At 38.7% G+C, this 18,125-nt stretch overlaps 1 protein-coding gene across 1 annotated transcript in view; it reads right to left on the reverse strand.

Moving 5' to 3' along the window:
* Positions 1 to 18,125, reverse strand: part of LOC113807080 (tubulin alpha-1 chain) — a 30,007-nt gene that overhangs the window by 520 nt on the left and 11,362 nt on the right. The window contains exons 2-8 of the mRNA XM_070123167.1: positions 13,292 to 13,514; positions 12,642 to 12,814; positions 6,120 to 6,248; positions 5,312 to 5,511; positions 4,185 to 4,359; positions 3,110 to 3,262; positions 1,503 to 1,666 (exon numbers count right to left, since the gene is read on the reverse strand). Of these exons, the coding sequence (XP_069979268.1) occupies positions 1,503 to 1,666; positions 3,110 to 3,262; positions 4,185 to 4,359; positions 5,312 to 5,511; positions 6,120 to 6,248; positions 12,642 to 12,814; positions 13,292 to 13,514 (1,217 nt within the window). The remainder of the gene's footprint in view (positions 1 to 1,502; positions 1,667 to 3,109; positions 3,263 to 4,184; positions 4,360 to 5,311; positions 5,512 to 6,119; positions 6,249 to 12,641; positions 12,815 to 13,291; positions 13,515 to 18,125) is intronic.

Below are 18,125 nucleotides of genomic sequence, written 5' to 3' on the forward strand. Positions count from 1 at the left end.
AATAATGATGATAATAATAATAAGTATCTGCAAAAAGATATATATTGTTCTTTTGTTTCATAGTCTGTAGTAATACATGGATATAATAATAATAATAATCATAATAATATTAATAATTATAATAATAATAATGATAATAATAATGATAATAATAATAATAATAATAATAATAATGATAACTGTCAATCATTTTAGCAGCTTTGAGATTATTGTGTTTTCTATGTTAATATGGTTTTATATATTAATGTGACTAGTTTTGCATATTAGTCTAACTGGTTTTATGTACTCATAGCTCTATATATGAACATAAGACTATATGCTTTAACTTTATGATTATACGTTTTGTTATGAGAAAATGTACTAAAGTAACTTTTTAGAAGACACATTCACTTTTCATTGATGTTTTAATGTTATGATCTATTAAAAAAGACGTAGACAATTTTTCCATTATCATCATTATTTGGTTTATAACATTCTTAAAACTACATAAAAAAAGATGTATCTTAAGAGACACAAGTAACGTACATGGGTATTTATGTTCTTAGTTTCTAAACTTAACTTTTCAATATGATGGGAAATGGTTAAATACTCACTTACGGTTATTTGATAACTATGTGGCTTATGACGTGCGCTTAAATATATTATATTTATATATTATGACTGTTTTAATGTCATTCTCTTTTTACATTTGCATTGGCTGTGTTATCATCTAAAATCTACACTAAATATACAAGTATTTTTTCTTCCATTAATGTCTTGAATATTCAATAGAGCAAAGAGAGAAATAAATTCATTTCTTCTAGATGTGTGTGTATGTGTGTGTTTTGTGTGTGTGTTGTGTGTGTGTGTGTGTGTGTGTGTGTGTGTGTGTGTGTGTGTGTGTGTGTGTGTGTGTGTGTGTGTGTGTGTGTGTGTGTGAGTGTGTGTGTGTACGTGTGTGTGTGTGCGTGTACGTGTGCATGTACATGTGCATGTGCATGTGCATGTGCATGTGCTTGTGCATGTGCATGTACATGTACGTGTGCATGTGCATGTGCGTGTGCGTGCGCATGTGCGCGTGCGTACATCCACACACGCATACGTACATACATCCTTAAAATGCGGGCGTATGTGTGCATACAGTACCCATACACACGTGTCTATCTCCTCATCTTCCCACAGCACATCCGTACCTCCAACCGCCTCCCCAAACACCCCATTTCCCCTCAAATTCCCCCCCAAAACACCCCCCCCCCAGACTTACCAGTGCACGAAGGCCCTCTTGGCGTACATGAGATTCCCCCCAAAACACCCCACTTCCCCTCAAATTCCCCACCAAACCACCCCATTTCCCCTCAAATCCCCCTCCCCCCCCCCAGACTTACCAGTGCACGAAGGCCCTCTTGGCGTACATGAGATTCCCCCCCAAAACACCCCATTTCCCCTCAAATTCCCCCTCCCCCCCTCCAACCGCCCCCTAAAACACCCCATTTCCCCTTAAATCCCCCCCCCCCCAGACTTACCAGTGCACGAAGGCCCTCTTGGCGTACATGAGATCGAACTTGTGGTCGAGTCGCGCCCAGGCCTCGGCGATGGCGGTGGTGTTCGAAAGCATGCACACGGCTCGGGTGACCTTGGCTAGGTCTCCGCCGGGCACGATGGTCGGCGGCTGGTAGTTAATGCCCACCTGGGGAGGAGATGCTTCCATTTCATTTTTTTCATTCCATTATTATGATTTTTATCTATTTTCATTATCATTTCTATATACTATTTCAATACCAGACTGCAGATGATTTTTATCTATTTTCATTATCATTTCTATACACTATTTCAATACCAGACTGCAGATTTTAAGGAAATTACATAACTTTACCTAGTAGAACCCAGTAGGCCACGAATGCATATGCAAAAAACAACAACAACAACGACAACAAAAACAGGTGTAAATGAAATAAAATAAAATCAACAAATAAAACGAAATATATATATACATTCTTTTCCAAAATAAGTAAATATGAACCCAGTGGGATACGAATGCATATGCAAGAAGAAACATGAGAAAATGAAATAAACTCAAATAAAGCGAGATACACGCATACAATCTTTTTTATTCATTTATTATCGTCAAACGCAGGTTAAACCAAACCCCCAAAACCCAGCCTCACCTTAAACCCAGTAGGACACGAATACATACGCAAGAAACGTGAATAAATGAAATAAAATGAAATTAACGAAATACATATATACGTTTTTTGTTTTTTTTTTGATAAGTAAAATGAACAGCACAACATAAAACGCAGGTTAAACCAAAACCCCAAAACCTAGCCTCACCTTAAACCATGAACAATTGAAATAAAATGAAATTAACGAAATACATGTAAACGTTTTTTTTTTTTTTTTTTTTTTTTTGACAAGTAAAATGAACAGCACGACATAAAACGCAGGTTAAACCAAACCCCAAAACCCCAGCCTCGCCTTAAACCATGAACAAATAAAATAAAATGAAATTAACGAAATACATGTATACGTGTGTTTTTTTTTTGTTTTTTTTTTTGACAAGTAAAATGAACAGCACAACTTAAAACACAGGTTAAACCACACACCCCAAAACCCAGCCTCGCCTTAAACCCAATGGGACACGAATACATACGCAATGAACGTGAATAAATGAAATAAAATGAAATGAACGAAATACAAGTACACTTTTTTTTTTTTTTTTTTTTTTTTTTGCAAAGTAAAATGAACAGCACGACATAAAACGCAGGTTAAACCAAACCCCCAAAACCCAGCCTCACCTTAAACCCAGTGGGACACGAATACATACGCAAAATCCATGAACAAATGAAATAAAATAAAATGAACGAAATACATGTAAACGTTTTTTTTTTTGTTTGTTTTTTTGACAAGTAAAATGAACAGCACGACATAAAACGCAGGTTAAACCAAACCCCAAAACCCCCAGCCTCGCCTTAAACCCAATGGGACACTAATACATACGCAAAAAACACGAACAAATGAAATAAAATAAAATAGAACGAAATACATGTTTTTTTTTGTTTTTTTTATAAGTAAAATGAACAGCACAGCATAAAACGCAGGTTAAACCAAACCCCCAAAAACCCAGCCTCACCTTAAACCCAGTGGGACACCAATCCACAAATTGTATCACGCGTTTTGTCTTGATAGAAGCTATGGCAGCGTTGACATCTTTGGGTACAACGTCACCACGGAACAGCAAGCAACAGGCCATGTACTTGCCGTGGCGGGGGTCACACTTCACCATCTGGAAGTGGAAAAAGGTCATGTTGAATCAGATATGGCGAGAGTCACACTTCACAATCTGGACGGAAAGAAGTCATGTTAAATCAGATATGGCGGGGGTCACACTTCACCATCTGGAAGTGGAAAAGGTCATGTCAAATCAGATATAGCGAGGGTTACACTTCACCATCTGGACGGGAAAAAGTCATACTAATTGGATTAAAACATGATGATTGTCATTGCTATCCCTGACCTAGACGTAGAAAAAAGTAATATTAATTCGTATTAGAACAAGTAGATAATTGCTATTGTTATTACTGAACTTTTCTTGTCAATACTTCACTAATAAGTGAAAAAACATTGTTTAGACGGATTTAACCAATGTGAAAACTGCCATTGCTATTGCCTTACTGTTATTGTCGTATTTTGCGATCTGGACATGAAAAAGTTATGTCAAATCAGTTTTAGACGTTGAAATTAATCCTTTTGCTTTTATTATTATTATTATTATTGCTACACACACACACACACTCACACTCACACAAAAACTCATTCTCTCACACACACAAACACACACACACACACTCACACACACACACACACACACACACACACACACACTCACACTCACACAAAAACTCACTCTTTCTCTCTCTCTCACAGACACACACACACACACACAGACACACACACACACACACACACACACACACACACACACACACACACACTAACACTTAAACTCACACTTACACACTCTCTCTCTCTCCCTCTCTCTCTCTCTCACACACACACACTCACACTCACACACACTCTCTCTGTCTCACACACACACATCAAAACTACTCACCACCACCCATCAACCTATCAAAAAAAAAAAAAAAAAAAAAAAAAAAAAAAAAAAAAAACCACCATTAAACCTAAAACCACCCAATCCAACACACCTGATTAGCAGGCTCGAAACAGGCGTTGGTGATCTCAGCCACAGAGAGCTGCTCGTGATAGACTTTCTCCGCTGATATGACAGGGGCATAAGTCACCAGCGGGAAATGTATACGTGGATATGGTACGAGGTTCGTCTGGAATTCTGTCAGGTCAACATTGAGGGCCCCGTCGAACCTGGGTGGAATAAATTAGATGATTAGAAAATGACATTATTAGGTATTAGAATTTAGAAAATTACATTGTTGGATATTAGAAATTAGAAAATTACATTGTTGGATATTAGAATTTAGAAAATTACATTATTAGGTATTAGAAATTAGAAAATTATATTATTAGGTATTAGAAATTAGAAAATTACAATATTATCCACCGCAATAATAGTTATAGCCGAGTTTTTATTTTTTCACGCGTCAGTCAAGTAATTAACTTGTATCTGTAATTTGTGCGTGATTTAACAATCAAGTGCTACTGGACATGTGTATTAAAATAGTAATTAAAAGCATTCAAAAACTTTGGGCTTGTGCTTTTACAGCTAATATTATAATAAAACATATGCCAAAAAAATATAGTTGGTACAACAGACATACTTATCTGTAGAGTATATTTACTTACAACTGAACGATCAAATACAAACGTTTATAAGTAAATCTTAGTCTACTAAACTACGGTTTGGGTAATACTGTATGTTTGTCAGTTGCCATGAGACCCGAAAGGAATTTGATACAACAATTGGTAAGTTCTGGAATCAGTATGTGTAAGACGTTAAAATCATATCTATTAGGTGTCACTTTCCGGGTTATTTCACAATTCATTATGTTCAAGGGATGGTCTTACTATAATTACTTTAATGATGGAATATGAATGTAAATGATACATAAGCACAATTGTGTGTGCGTGTGCGTGTACTTGTGCGTGTGCATGTGCCTGTGTTTGTACTTGTGCGTGTGCCTGTGTCTGTGCTTGTGCGTGTGCTTGTGCTTGTGCATGTGCCTGTGTCTGTGCTTGTGCGTGTACTTGTGCTTGTGCATGTGCCTGTGCGTGTTCCTCTGTCTATATGTGCGTCTACATGTGCGTGTTCGTGTACATCTGTCTGTATGTATACACCCCCACCCCGCCCGGCCCAAACCTGAGCGAGGCAGTGATAGAAGACACAATCTGTCCGATGAGGCGGTTGAGATTCGTGTACGAGGGCCGCTCGATGTCCAGGTTCCTCCTGCAGATGTCGTAGATGGCTTCGTTGTCGACCATGAAGGCGCAGTCGGAGTGCTCGAGGGTCGTGTGGGTCGTCAGGATGGAGTTGTAAGGTTCCACGACCGCTGTGGCCACCTGCGGGAGAGGGAGGGAGGGAGGGAGGGAGGGAGAAGGAGGGAGAGAGAGAGGGAGGGAGGGAAGGAGGGAGAGTGGGAGGGAGTGGGAGAGGGAGGGAGGGAAGGAGGGAGAGACGGAGGGAGAGGGAGGGAGGGAGGGAGGGAGGGAGAGGGAGAGGGAGGGAGGAGGGGGAGAGGGAGGGAGGGAGGAAGGGGGAGAGGGAGAGAGAGAGAGAGGGAGGGAGAGAGAGAGAGAGAACGAGAGAGGGTTTAGTGGTGTAAGCGACGTAAATATTCCGTCCGAAACGTGATTCGGTAAAAAGATTCACTTTTATTGATTATTTAGTATCTTTTGATATATTTTTGACGCTGTGATTCCGGGAAGTGAATATTCCATATCGGAAGTAACACTGACTTGTAAAAACAATAGGAAAAAAGGCAAATATATCAAACAAAAAATAGAAATAAATAAAATAATCACGAACTGTGATTCCATGGAGGAAATAATCCATTTCACTCGCAACCAAGTTAAGACAAAACTACAATATATACAAAAAGCTTAAGATACCTAAAATAACGTTCTTTACACATACATAAATAAATAATTACAATAACCATAATAATTACCTGCGGAGCCGGATAAATGGAGAACTCAAGCTTGCTCTTCTTCCCGTAGTCAACCGAGAGTCTTTCCATCAGAAGGGACGTGAACCCAGACCCTGTGCCGCCGCCGAAGGAGTGGAAGATCAGGAAGCCCTGGCGAAGGAGAGGAGACGGAAGATGAGAGAAGAAGGAGCAAGAGGAAAGGAGGAAGGAGACAGAGAGGAGACGGAAGATGAGAGAAGAAGGAGCAAGAGAAAAGGAGGAAAGGAGACAGAGAGAGAGAACGAGGAAGATCAGGAAGCCCTGGCGAAGGAGAGGAGACGGAAGATGAGAGAAGAAGGAGCAAGAGAAAAAAGGAAAGGAGACAGAGAGAGAGAACGAGGAAGATCAGGAAGCCCTGGCGAAGGAGAGGAGACGGAAGATGAGAGAAGAAGGAGCAAGAGAAAAAAGGAAAGGAGACAGAGAGAGAGAGCGAGGAAGATCAGGAAGCTCTGACGAAGGAGAGGAGACGGAAGATGAGAGAAGAAGGAGCAAGAGAAAAAAGGAAAGGAGACATAGAGAGAGAACGGGGAAGATCAGGAAGCCCTGGCGAAGGAGAGGAGACGGAAGATGAGAGAAGGAGCAAGAGAAAAAAGGAAAGGAGACAGAGAGAGAGCGAGGAAGATCAGGAAGCCCTGGCGAAGGAGAGGAGACGGAAGATGAGAGAAGAAGGAGCAAGAGAAAAGGAGGAAAGGAGACAGAGAGGAGACGGAATATGAGAGAAGAAGGAGCAAGAGGAAAGGAGGAAAGGAGACATAGAGAGAGAACGAGGAAGATCAGGAAGCCCTGGCGAAGGAGAGGAGACGGAAGATGAGAGAAGAAGGAGCAAGAGAAAAAAGGAAAGGAGACAGAGAGAGAGCGAGGAAGATCAGGAAGCCCTGGCGAAGGAGAGGAGAGGGAAGATGAGAGAAGAAGGAGCAAGAGAAAAAAGGAAAGGAGACAGAGAGAGCGAGGAAGATCAGGAAGCCCTGGCGAAGGAGAGGAGACGGAAGATGAGAGAAAAAGGAGCAAGAGAAAAAAGGAAAGGAGACAGAGAGAGAGCGAGGAAGATCAGGAAGCCCTGGCGAAGGAGAGGAGACGGAAGATGAGAGAAGAAGGAGCAAGAGAAAAAAGGAAAGGAGACAGAGAGAGAGAACGAGGAAGATCAGGAAGCCCTGGCGAAGGAGAGCAGACGGAAGATGAGAGAAGAAGGAGCAAGAGAAAAAAGGAAAGGAGACAGAGAGAGAGCGAGGAAGATCAGGAAGCCCTGGCGAAGGAGAGGAGACGGAAGATGAGAGAAGAAGGAGCAAGAGAAAAAAGGAAAGGAGACAGAGAGGAGACGGAAGATGAGAGAAGAAGGAGCAAGAGAAAAAAGGAAAGGAGACAGAGAGAGAGAACGAGGAAGATCAGGAAGCCCTGGCGAAGGAGAGGAGACGGAAGATGAGAGAAGAAGGAGCAAGAGAAAAAAGGAAAGGAGACAGAGAGGAGACGGAAGATGAGAGAAGAAGGAGCAAGAGAAAAAAGGAAAGGAGACACAGAGAGAGCGAGGAAGATCAGGAAGCCCTGGCGAAGGAGAGGAGACGGAAGATGAGAGAAGAAGGAGCAAGAGAAAAGGAGGAAAGGAGACAGAGAGAGAGAACGAGGAAGATCAGGAAGCCCTGGCGAAGGAGAGGAGACGGAAGATGAGAGAAGAAGGAGCAAGAGAAAAAAGGAAAGGAGACAGAGAGAGAGAACGAGGAAGATCAGGAAGCCCTGGCGAAGGAGAGGAGACGGAAGATGAGAGAAGAAGGAGCAAGAGGAAAGGAGGAAAGGAGACAGAGAGGAGACGGAAGATGAGAGAAGAAGGAGCAAGAGAAAAAAGGAAAGGAGACAGAGAGAGCGAGGAAGATCAGGAAGCCCTGGCGAAGGAGAGGAGACGGAAGATGAGAGAAGAAGGAGCAAGAGAAAAAGAGGAAAGGAGACACAGAGAGAGAGCGAGGAAGATCAGGAAGCCCTGGCGAAGGAGAGGAGACAGAAGATGAGAGAAGAAGGAGAAAGAGAAAAAAGGAAAGGAGACATAGAGAGAGAACGAGGAAGATCAGGAAGCCCTGGCGAAGGAGAGGAGACAGAAGATGAGAGATGAAGGAGCAAGAGAAAAGGAGGAAAGGAGACAGAGAGAGCGAGGAAGATCAGGAAGCCCTGGCGAAGGAGAACAGGAAGGAATTTACTGATTGAGGGAAAAGGAGGAGAGGGAAGATGAGAGAAGAAGGGGCAAGAGAAAAAAGGAAAGGAGACATAGAGAGAGCGAGGAAGATCAGGAAGCCCTGGCGAAGGAGAACAGGAAGGAATTTACTGATTAATTAGGGGGGAAAGAGGAGAGGAAAGATGAGAGAAGAAGGGGCAAGGGGGACGTAAAGAAGGAAAGGAAAAGGTAGGGGAGGAAAGAGGGAGACAGAGAGAGAAAGAGGAAAGGGGCGAGATCAAGAAGCCCTGACGAAGGAGAACATGAAGGAATTTACTGATTAATTGGGGAAAGGAGGAAAGGGAAGATGAGAGAAGAAGGGGCAAGAGAAAAAAGGAAAGGAGACATAGAGAGAGAACAACGAAAGTGGTGAGATTCTGGAAGATCTAGAAGCCCTGGCGAAGTAGAACATGAAGGAATTTACTGACTAATTGGGGGAAGGAGAGGAAAGGGAAGATAAGAGAAAAGAAGGAAAGGGGAAGGCGGATGAGGAGAGAGGGAGAGCGAGAGAGGGGCGAAGAAGAGGGGGAGGGAGATTGTGGGAGATACAAGAAGCCCGGGGAAGGAGAGGCGTTGAGGAATTTATTGATTAACTGGGGAGATGAGGAAAAGAAGGGGAAAGAAAAGAAGGAAAGGAGAAGGTGGGAGAGAAAGCGAGGAAGGGATGAGAACATGAGGGAATTTACTGATTCGTTGGGGGATAGAGAGGAGAGGGAAGATGAGAGAAGAAGGGAGGGGGGAAGAGGGGTGTAAAGAAGGAAAAGAAAAGGTAGGGGAGGAAACAGGGAGACAGAGAGAGAACGAGAAAAGGGGCGAGATTGTGGAAGATCAGGAAGCCCTGGCGAAGGAAAGACGATAGAGGATGTACAGATTAGCTGGGGAAAAGGGGGACAGGAACGAGGAGAGAAGGAGCAAGAGAAAAGAAGGAGAGGGGAAGGTGGGAGAGGAGAGACGGAGAGAGAGAGAGAGAGAGAGAGGGGGGGGGGGGGGACGAGAGAGAAAAAAAGAAAGAGAGAGAGAGAGAAAGAAAGAAAGAGACCCATAAACGTATCAGCAATTCAAGTAAAATCAATAAAAAAGACAAAGATTTCAAATAAAAGCCATTTTCAGGGGCAGTTCATTTTACTCTTCTTCAATCATTGTTTCTTTACAGCGTCGTTGAGAATGAGAGATAAAAAGGAAGAGAGAAAGAATGAGGGGGTAAAGAGGGAGGGAAAAGAAAAGGATGAGGTAAGAGAGATAATAAAGAAAGGAAGAGTTATAAAGAAAAACAAATGTAAGAGAGATAATAAAGAAAGGAAGAGTTATAATGAAAAATAATTGAGAAATAAACAAATATATCTTGTCAATCTGATTTAAGGTGAATATTTATCTATTCAATTTTTTGGTGCCAGGTTTACGAATGTCAAATAACTAAATTATTTACTTTAATATTTGATATAGACGTGTTATATCTTATTGTTTATTGTAACTTCATCTCAACTGAAATAATGATAAGTATGACAATAAAAAGAATTTATCTTTTTATCAAATATCTTTATATCTACGATCAAATAAAGCTATATTAATGATAATATATATATATATACATATATATATCTATATATATATATATAGATAGATAGAGATATAGATAGATAGATAGATACAACTACAATGACACTTCATAGCTACAGTAATGATAATAATGACGGAATTGTGAATATAATGATAAAGAAAAAATAGTAGTATTGATAATAACAAGTGAAAAAAAAAAAATAATAATAATGATGATAATAATAATGATGATGATGATGATGATGATAATAATAACGATAATGACGATACACTATACACACACATACGCACACACACACACACACACACACACACACACACACACGCACACACACACACACACACACACACACACACACACACACACACACACACACACACACACACACACACACACATGGCACTGTGAAGATGAATTCATTGACTAAGACGTTCTCACAAGATGATGATGATCAAAAGAAGAAAGTAAGAAAGAAGAAAACCAAACAATAATAATAACAATAATAATAAAACAAGAATTTAAACATTAAGCCAAATACCCAATTACCAGCTACTCCTGTTAAGCAGTAAAAAAAAAAAAAAAAAAAAAAAAGTCCTACATAGCAACCTTATTCAGGGAAACAAATGTTGCCTCTTTGGCGTCGCAGAATTTCCCGCGTTTCGTCTTTAACGAGACTGCATTGCGTCAACCTTCTAGACCATTCTATCTGATATTCTCCTAAAAGAAATGGTATAATCTGTTTCTTTTCTTTCGTTTCTTTGTGAATAGTTTAGAGAAGGTGGTATTTCGTATAAGGGTTTGTTGTTATTAATGTTTTTTTATTTTTTATTTTTATTTTTATGGTAGGTTAACCTTTAAGAAAGTCTGTGCGATTATTCTTAAAAAAATAGTAAAATCTTTGTTTTTTTCTTGTTTTTTTCTTTCTTTTCTGGATGTGTTGCTTCTATTTTGAATTATTTATGGAAGATGGTGTTAATAAATGATCCGTTATCATACATGGTTTTATGGTTTTATTTCTTTAATAGTAATTTTATTATTAGCGTCATTTCTTGATATGTAGGTCTACCCTAAATTGGGTATGCATTAATGTTTACAATGAAATGTTATGGGAAATTAGTGCATCATATATTATGTAGCAAATTAGTTTGATATTAATAATGGACGCTATTAACTTTCAGCGACAGATATCAGTTTATCATTGAGAAATGGAAAAATACTCTACCGTGTTGATACTATGGTAGAAAAAAACAATTCATTATTATTATTTTTTTTTTTTTACTTTCCTTTTCTTGCATTTGTTTTGTTTGACTTGGTAGCTAATATAATTAATTTACTATCACACCAAATGGGTTTGTATATAGTCAGTACAATTCGTCTTTTATTATGATTATAATTTTATGATCTTATTTACCTATATTCTATATATATTTTTTAAAAACTGACTATTTTTTTCATATTGATAGTGACTTCACAAAGTACTTTTTTCCTTCTTTTTCATTACATTTCCAAACATAACATCTCTCTCTTTCTTTCTCTCTCTCTTACGCTCTCTCTCTCTCTCTCTCTCTCTCTCTCTCTCTTGTCTTTGCCAGCGTCATATGCAATACGATTCTAACTTCACACAATGTTAATTTACAAAATACTAATTACCAAATATATATATATATATATATATATATATATATATATATATATATATATATATATATATATATATATATATATATATAACAAAACCCTTACGCTCTTCTATCAACTTCAAGAAAAACACGAAATAATTCAAATCTAACAAAAGCCATAGTTTCATTATTCGTTTTCCGTAACAACTAAGTTACCATAGAAAATGTTCTGTGCCCCCCCCCCCACGTGTTATGAAACCATAAACAAAACACCTTTTTTTCTTTCTTTTTTCTTATTTTTTGTCCTTTTCTCTGTTTCTTCTTTTCTTACGAGCTCGTTAACCCAGAAAGGTCATTTTTATATCCTCCGCACGGACGGTCACAAGGGGTAGCAGGTGATATGACCTTCCTAGTGAATATATATCACAGAGTAATGACTATGATGATATAATGATAATAATGATGATAATAACTGTGTCGTACGTGGACAAGCTCTATAATATACAATGAAGCTTTATAATAAGCGGTGAAACTCCATGATATGCAGTGAAGTTCTACAACATGCAGTGAGGTTCTATAACATGCAGTGAAACTCTACATTACGCAGTGAAACTCCATGATATACAGTGAAACTTTGTTATGTACTGAAACTTCAATACGCAGTGAAACTTTATAATACGCAGTGAAACTACAATAAACAGTGAAGCTATAGTACGGAGTGAAGCTCCAGTGAAACTAAAATAAGCAGTGAAATTATATCAGGGAGTGAATCTCCATAATACGCACTGAAACTCCATGATACACAGTGAAACCGCATGATAGGCACTGAAACTCAATGGTATAGAGAGAATTTCAATACTCATTGAAACAGTGATACACACTGAAGCTCAATAACATGAAATTGAACCTAAAATACGTAGTGAAACCCTTAAATACGCAATGAACCTCTACAATAAGCAATGAAACTATACTACCTAATGAACCGCTTTAATACACAATGAAACCATAACACGCAATGAAACTAAAAAACCGAATGAACTCACACAACGAAACATAACGACTAACGATTAGAACAAATAAATATACAAGAATAAAACCTCAAAAACAACATTGAAAGCTCCCTCACATACCTGTAGTCCCGTGCACATGTCAGCAATCTTTCGTATCTTGTCGGGCACCAAATCGACCAGTTCCTTCCCTATAGTGTAGTGTCCCCGAGCGTAGTTATTTGCCGCGTCCTCCTTGCCTGTGATCAGCTGTTCGGGGTGAAACAGCTGACGATACGTTCCCGTACGTACCTCGTCTGTGGGAGGGAAGGGATGAATGAATGAAGGTGTTTGGGTGGAAGGATGAATGAGAAAGGTTTGGCTGAATGAAGATGAGTGGGTGGTAGGATGAATTAGAAGTGGGGGTTTTGAAGGAGGTAGGGGTGGGGGTGGGGGGTGAAGGAGGTAGAGGAGGGGTGGGGTGAAGGGGGTGGGGGGAGGGGGTATTACCTCGTCTGGAAGAGGGGGGATGAATAAATTTATATCCATTCCTCGACTTTTTACTGATTTTCTTACTCTGTTAAGTCTCCTTTCTCTTACCCATTAATTCCCCTACAATATTCCTGTAAAATTACCTAAACCTCTATTCATTTTCTTCTATATCATTCAATCATTCCTTTAATATACTTATCTGTAATTATCCAATCCTCTATTTATCTTCCTCTTTTTATCATTCCTTTACTATATTCCTCTATAATCACCCATTTATCAATCTATTTCTCTCTACCACTCACCCACAACAGAAGGTTCCAAATCCACAAAGACCGCCCTTGGAACATGTTTTCCTGAAGATGTCTCGCTGAAGAAAGTGTTGAAGGAGTCGTCACCGCCGCCTATGGTCTTGTCAGAGGGCATAACTCCATCAGGTTGAATGCCGTGCTCCAGGCAGTAGAGTTCCCAGCAGGCATTGCCCATCTGCACACCTGCTTGGCCTATGTGGATGCTGATACACTCTCTCTGTTTGGGGAAAAGAGAGCAGGGTTAATATAACAGGGTTGGATGGTTGGGTGGTTTGGTGGTGTGTGTTGATGTGGTGGTAAGTTTTTTTTCCTGTTTTTGTTGTCGTTCCTTTCTCTTTTTTTCGTTCTCTTTCTTTATTTCTTATTTTCTCTCTTTCTCTCAATCTCTCTCTCTTCCTCTCTCCCCCCCTCTCTCTCTCAATCTCTCTCTCCCTCTTCCCCTCTCTGTCTCTGTCTCTGTCTCTGTCTCTGTCTCTGTCTCTGTCTCTGTCTCTGTCTCTGTCTCTGTCTCTGTCTCTGTCTCTGTCTCTCTCTCTCTTTCTCTGAAATAGTAAGGTATTCAGTTCAGTTCAAATCATAGTAAATTGTGCATAGTGAAATAATGAATTAGTTATTGTGAATCATTATTATTGTTATTATCATTATAGTAATAGTGAATTAGCCATCGGTGTGATGATATGATATCTTAAGTATGTGGGATGAATAAAACAAGTGGAACTGTATGGTATTCGTTGACATGGTAGTGGATTGCTTGTTGGTGTGATGTATTATCTATATGAGGTGAATAAAAAAAGGGTGAAATGATGCATCAAGTCAAATATGCATTTGTTGGTTAGTAATTTATTTGTATATGGAATAATGTGATATTCAGTAAAATGCAATTAACTGGGAGAAAATGAATTGTTTGTGTGGAAAAGTGTGGTGTTCAGTCTAATGCTATAAATTAACATTAATGATTTAGTTGCATGTGAAACAGTGTGTTCAGTCAAATGTCATAAAAAGAGAGAAAACAATTTATTGATGTGTGGAAAGGTACAGCAAAGTTTATATATATTGATCTATTGATTTGGTAGTAAACTGTTTATCGGTAAGTGGAATAGTGAGACCTTAATTAAAATATGTTCAAGTGATGTTATATATGTATAGCATACATCTATGTTAGTATTTATACCTACTTAGAAATACATGCGTGAAGGTAAACAGACGGGTAACACATTTGGTAAAGATAATAGATTAAATAGATAAATAAATAGATAATACATAAACAACGGATAATGAACGGACAAATATACTAAAAAATAGATAAAAAGTAAGGCTTAATATTCTTATTTCTCTTGCTAATTAGCGAACCAGAGACAGTATTTTTGTAAAAAAAAAAAAAAAAAAAAAATGGCATTGTTACTTCACATTGCGTCGATGGTTATTTTATATCTTTATCTATTTCTTTGTTTATTATCTTTTTGAATCAAAAATTTATTATTTTTTTCTTTGGGGAGAAAAATCATATTTACATATTAATAGCCTGTGTCTCTCATTAAAACTTGCTGAAATTGAACTCTATGGTATTGATTTCATCTTTTTCTTTCTCTTTCTCCCTCTCTTCGTCTCTAGCTCTCCTCTCCAATTGTCTTTCTCCTCTCTCGCAGTCTCTCTTTCTGTGTTGATTTCACCTTTCTCTTTCTCTGTCTCTCTCCCTTTCTTCGTCTCTCGCACTTCTCCCCCATTGTCTTTTTCCTCTCTTTATCTCTCTCTCTCTCTGTGCCTCTCTTTCTGTATTTCCCACCTCCCTTCCTCCTCTTTTTTTTTTTTTTTTTTTTTACTTTTTTTTCTTTTTTCCTTTTTGTTTTCATGACATTGGGACTGAAATAAAAGCTGAAACGCATGACGGTGCATGACTTTTCCTCATTAGGGCGGGGCATTTTCCTTTATTCGATTCACCAATGCCTTTTTTTTCTCTCTGGACATATATATACTCATGGTGTATTTACACACATGTGTGCATACATGTGCGCAGTAGTTGCACTCTGTCTGTGTCTGAATGTTTGCACATCCAACTCGGCCTCTCTCCTTTTCTCCTTCTTTCTCCCTCTCACTCCCTCCCTACCTCAAACTCTCCCTCTTTCCTTCCCTTTCCCCTCTCCCTCTCCCTTACCTTCCCCCTTTTTCCCTCCCCCTCTCCCTCCTTTCCTCATTCTCTCTCTCTCTCTCCCTCCTTTCCTCATTCTCTCTCTCCTTCCCTCCCTTCCTCATTTTCTCTCTCTCCTTTCCTCCTTCCCTCCCTTCCTCATTCTCTCTCTCTCATAGAAGTCAAGGACCTTCAAAGCCCGTGTTGTGCAGGGAAGTCAGAGCGAGGCAAAAAAAACAAAAAAAAAGATAAAAAAAAAAAAAAGAAATAGAAAAAGAGAGAGAGAAAAAAAAAAAATTAACCCGCCCGCCGTGCACCTCAATAACATGTCGAGAATAAAACCCAGATTGACCGACAAACCACAAACACACTTCCCTCGACGTTTATTCCCCTCCATCTAACACAAACAAATCAAAACGGTCTATTTGGTTGATGCAAGAGTTCAAGTGATCTTACTATATATATATATATATATATATATATATATATATATATATATATATATATATATATATATATATATATATATATATATATATACATACTTTCACCCCCTCCATCTTACACAAAACGGTCTCTCTATTTCTCTCTATGCGAGTTTCCAAGTAATACAAACTATCTACTCCATCTCACACAAACCGGTCTCTTTGATAATGCCAATTTCAACAATACAACTTAATACACCTTCATGTAATCCGATTCATAAACATCTATTCCAACCTCAAGCTACGTTGCTCTTTATAATATAAATAAAATAGCATCAACTCTCTTTTTAAACAGGCGATGTAACACACAATCCCCTTCTCTTCATTCGCAAAGGACGTGTTCTAAAGCCCTAGATAAGGGATTAGAATCGCCCTGAACAATAGACGGATCCTGACCACCGCTTCTCGTGTTAGTCGATCTTCGAGACGGTCGAGTGTGTGCATAAGGAATAACGATTATCTTACCACCGTCTGCCTAGGAACAGACGAATAACAGGAAAGTATAGATGATCTGAATTGAAATATAGATAAATTAGATTGAAATGGAAATAAAGATGAATGAAATTGAAATATAGATGAATTGAATTGAAATATAGATGGATTAGAATAAAATATAGATGAGTTGAGTTGAAATATAGATGAATTAAATTGAAATATAGACGAATTACAATAAAATATAGATGAATTACATTGAAATATAAATGAATTGAATTAAATTGAAATGTAGATGAATCAAATTGAAATACAGATGAATTGAACTGAAATATAGATTAATTAAATTGGAATATAGACGAATTGAATTGAAATATAGATGAATTAAATTGATGTGTAGACGAATTCAAATGATCAATTATGATAAAATATAGACGAAGGACTGTGGATATGGTATTGGGAATTTTGTTATATCGGCATTATTAATATACACAATGTTATCCTTTCACAATGGTACACCAAACGTTTAATGTAGCTTAGTAATTTAGAAATTAATGCTACTGAATGGGTTCTATTAATGAATACAATACAGGTATTTCCTCATTATACACACGAAGGATCTATTGAAGTATCGAATACTGTATATGCTGTTTCTTTTACCTGTATCAAAGCGATACTGTTGACACTTATTAGACTATTACACACGGATGACATATCCTATAAAAATAGCTATTACTGTAAGTGTAGGACAGACGGCATTACTCTTATTAACGACGACTGAAGACTGCCTCTAGCTCTCACAGTAATAAAACCCGTGAGTTAGATCTGTTGGGAATCGTTTATTTTATAGTCTTGTGTTTTATTACTTGTTTTCAGTCATTCTTTAACTATAAAGGCAGTAATAATCATTAATTTCCAATTTCAGTTTGCAATCGAATTTTTTCACACACACACATGCCCAAACACACACATTCAAGCACACACACACACACACACACACACACACACACACACACACACACACACACACACACACACACACACACACACACAAACACACACACACACACACACACACACACACACACACACACACACACACACACACACACACACAACATTCTATTGAAGTTACTTTTTCCACTAAAAAAGTTTTAAGTAAACATACTTTCATCTTAAAATTATCCCTCCTGTCCTGTCCTCTTAATTAATTGATTTTTAGACAAGATGAGACAAAACTTTTTTTTCGGGGGTAGGGTGGGGGGTGGGGGGGTTAATACAGTTACCAGAGGTTAAACTTTGTGCATTATGTTCGTTAATGTCCTTTTGATCTGGTACTTATAATTTTTCTTGGCGGACTATTGTTGTAGTCTTTTATTTCTTTTGGAATATACATTTTTGTTCATGTTTCGTCCTTGTTTCATTTTATTACCTAACTTGATTTCCTTGAAGACGCTGAGTTGTGGATAATAATCTTCCTCCCTCCCTTTCTCTTTCTTTCTTTCTCTCTCTCTCTCACACACACACACACACACACACACACACACACACACACACACACACACACACACACGCACACACGCACGCACGCACGCGCACACACACACACTCTTCTCTGCTTCCCGTTCTATGTCTTTCTGTCTCTTCCTCTTCCCTCACCCCTATTCCTCTTTTATCTCCCTCCCTCTCATCCTCCCTACCCCCCCTTCTCTCTCTTTCTCCTTCCCTCCCCCAACCTTTCTTCCCTCACCCCTATTCCCTCTTTTTCTCCCTCCTCCCTTCATTT

This window comes from Penaeus vannamei, chromosome 6 (genome assembly GCF_042767895.1).
Source record: "Penaeus vannamei isolate JL-2024 chromosome 6, ASM4276789v1, whole genome shotgun sequence".
NCBI lineage: Eukaryota > Metazoa > Arthropoda > Malacostraca > Decapoda > Penaeidae > Penaeus > Penaeus vannamei.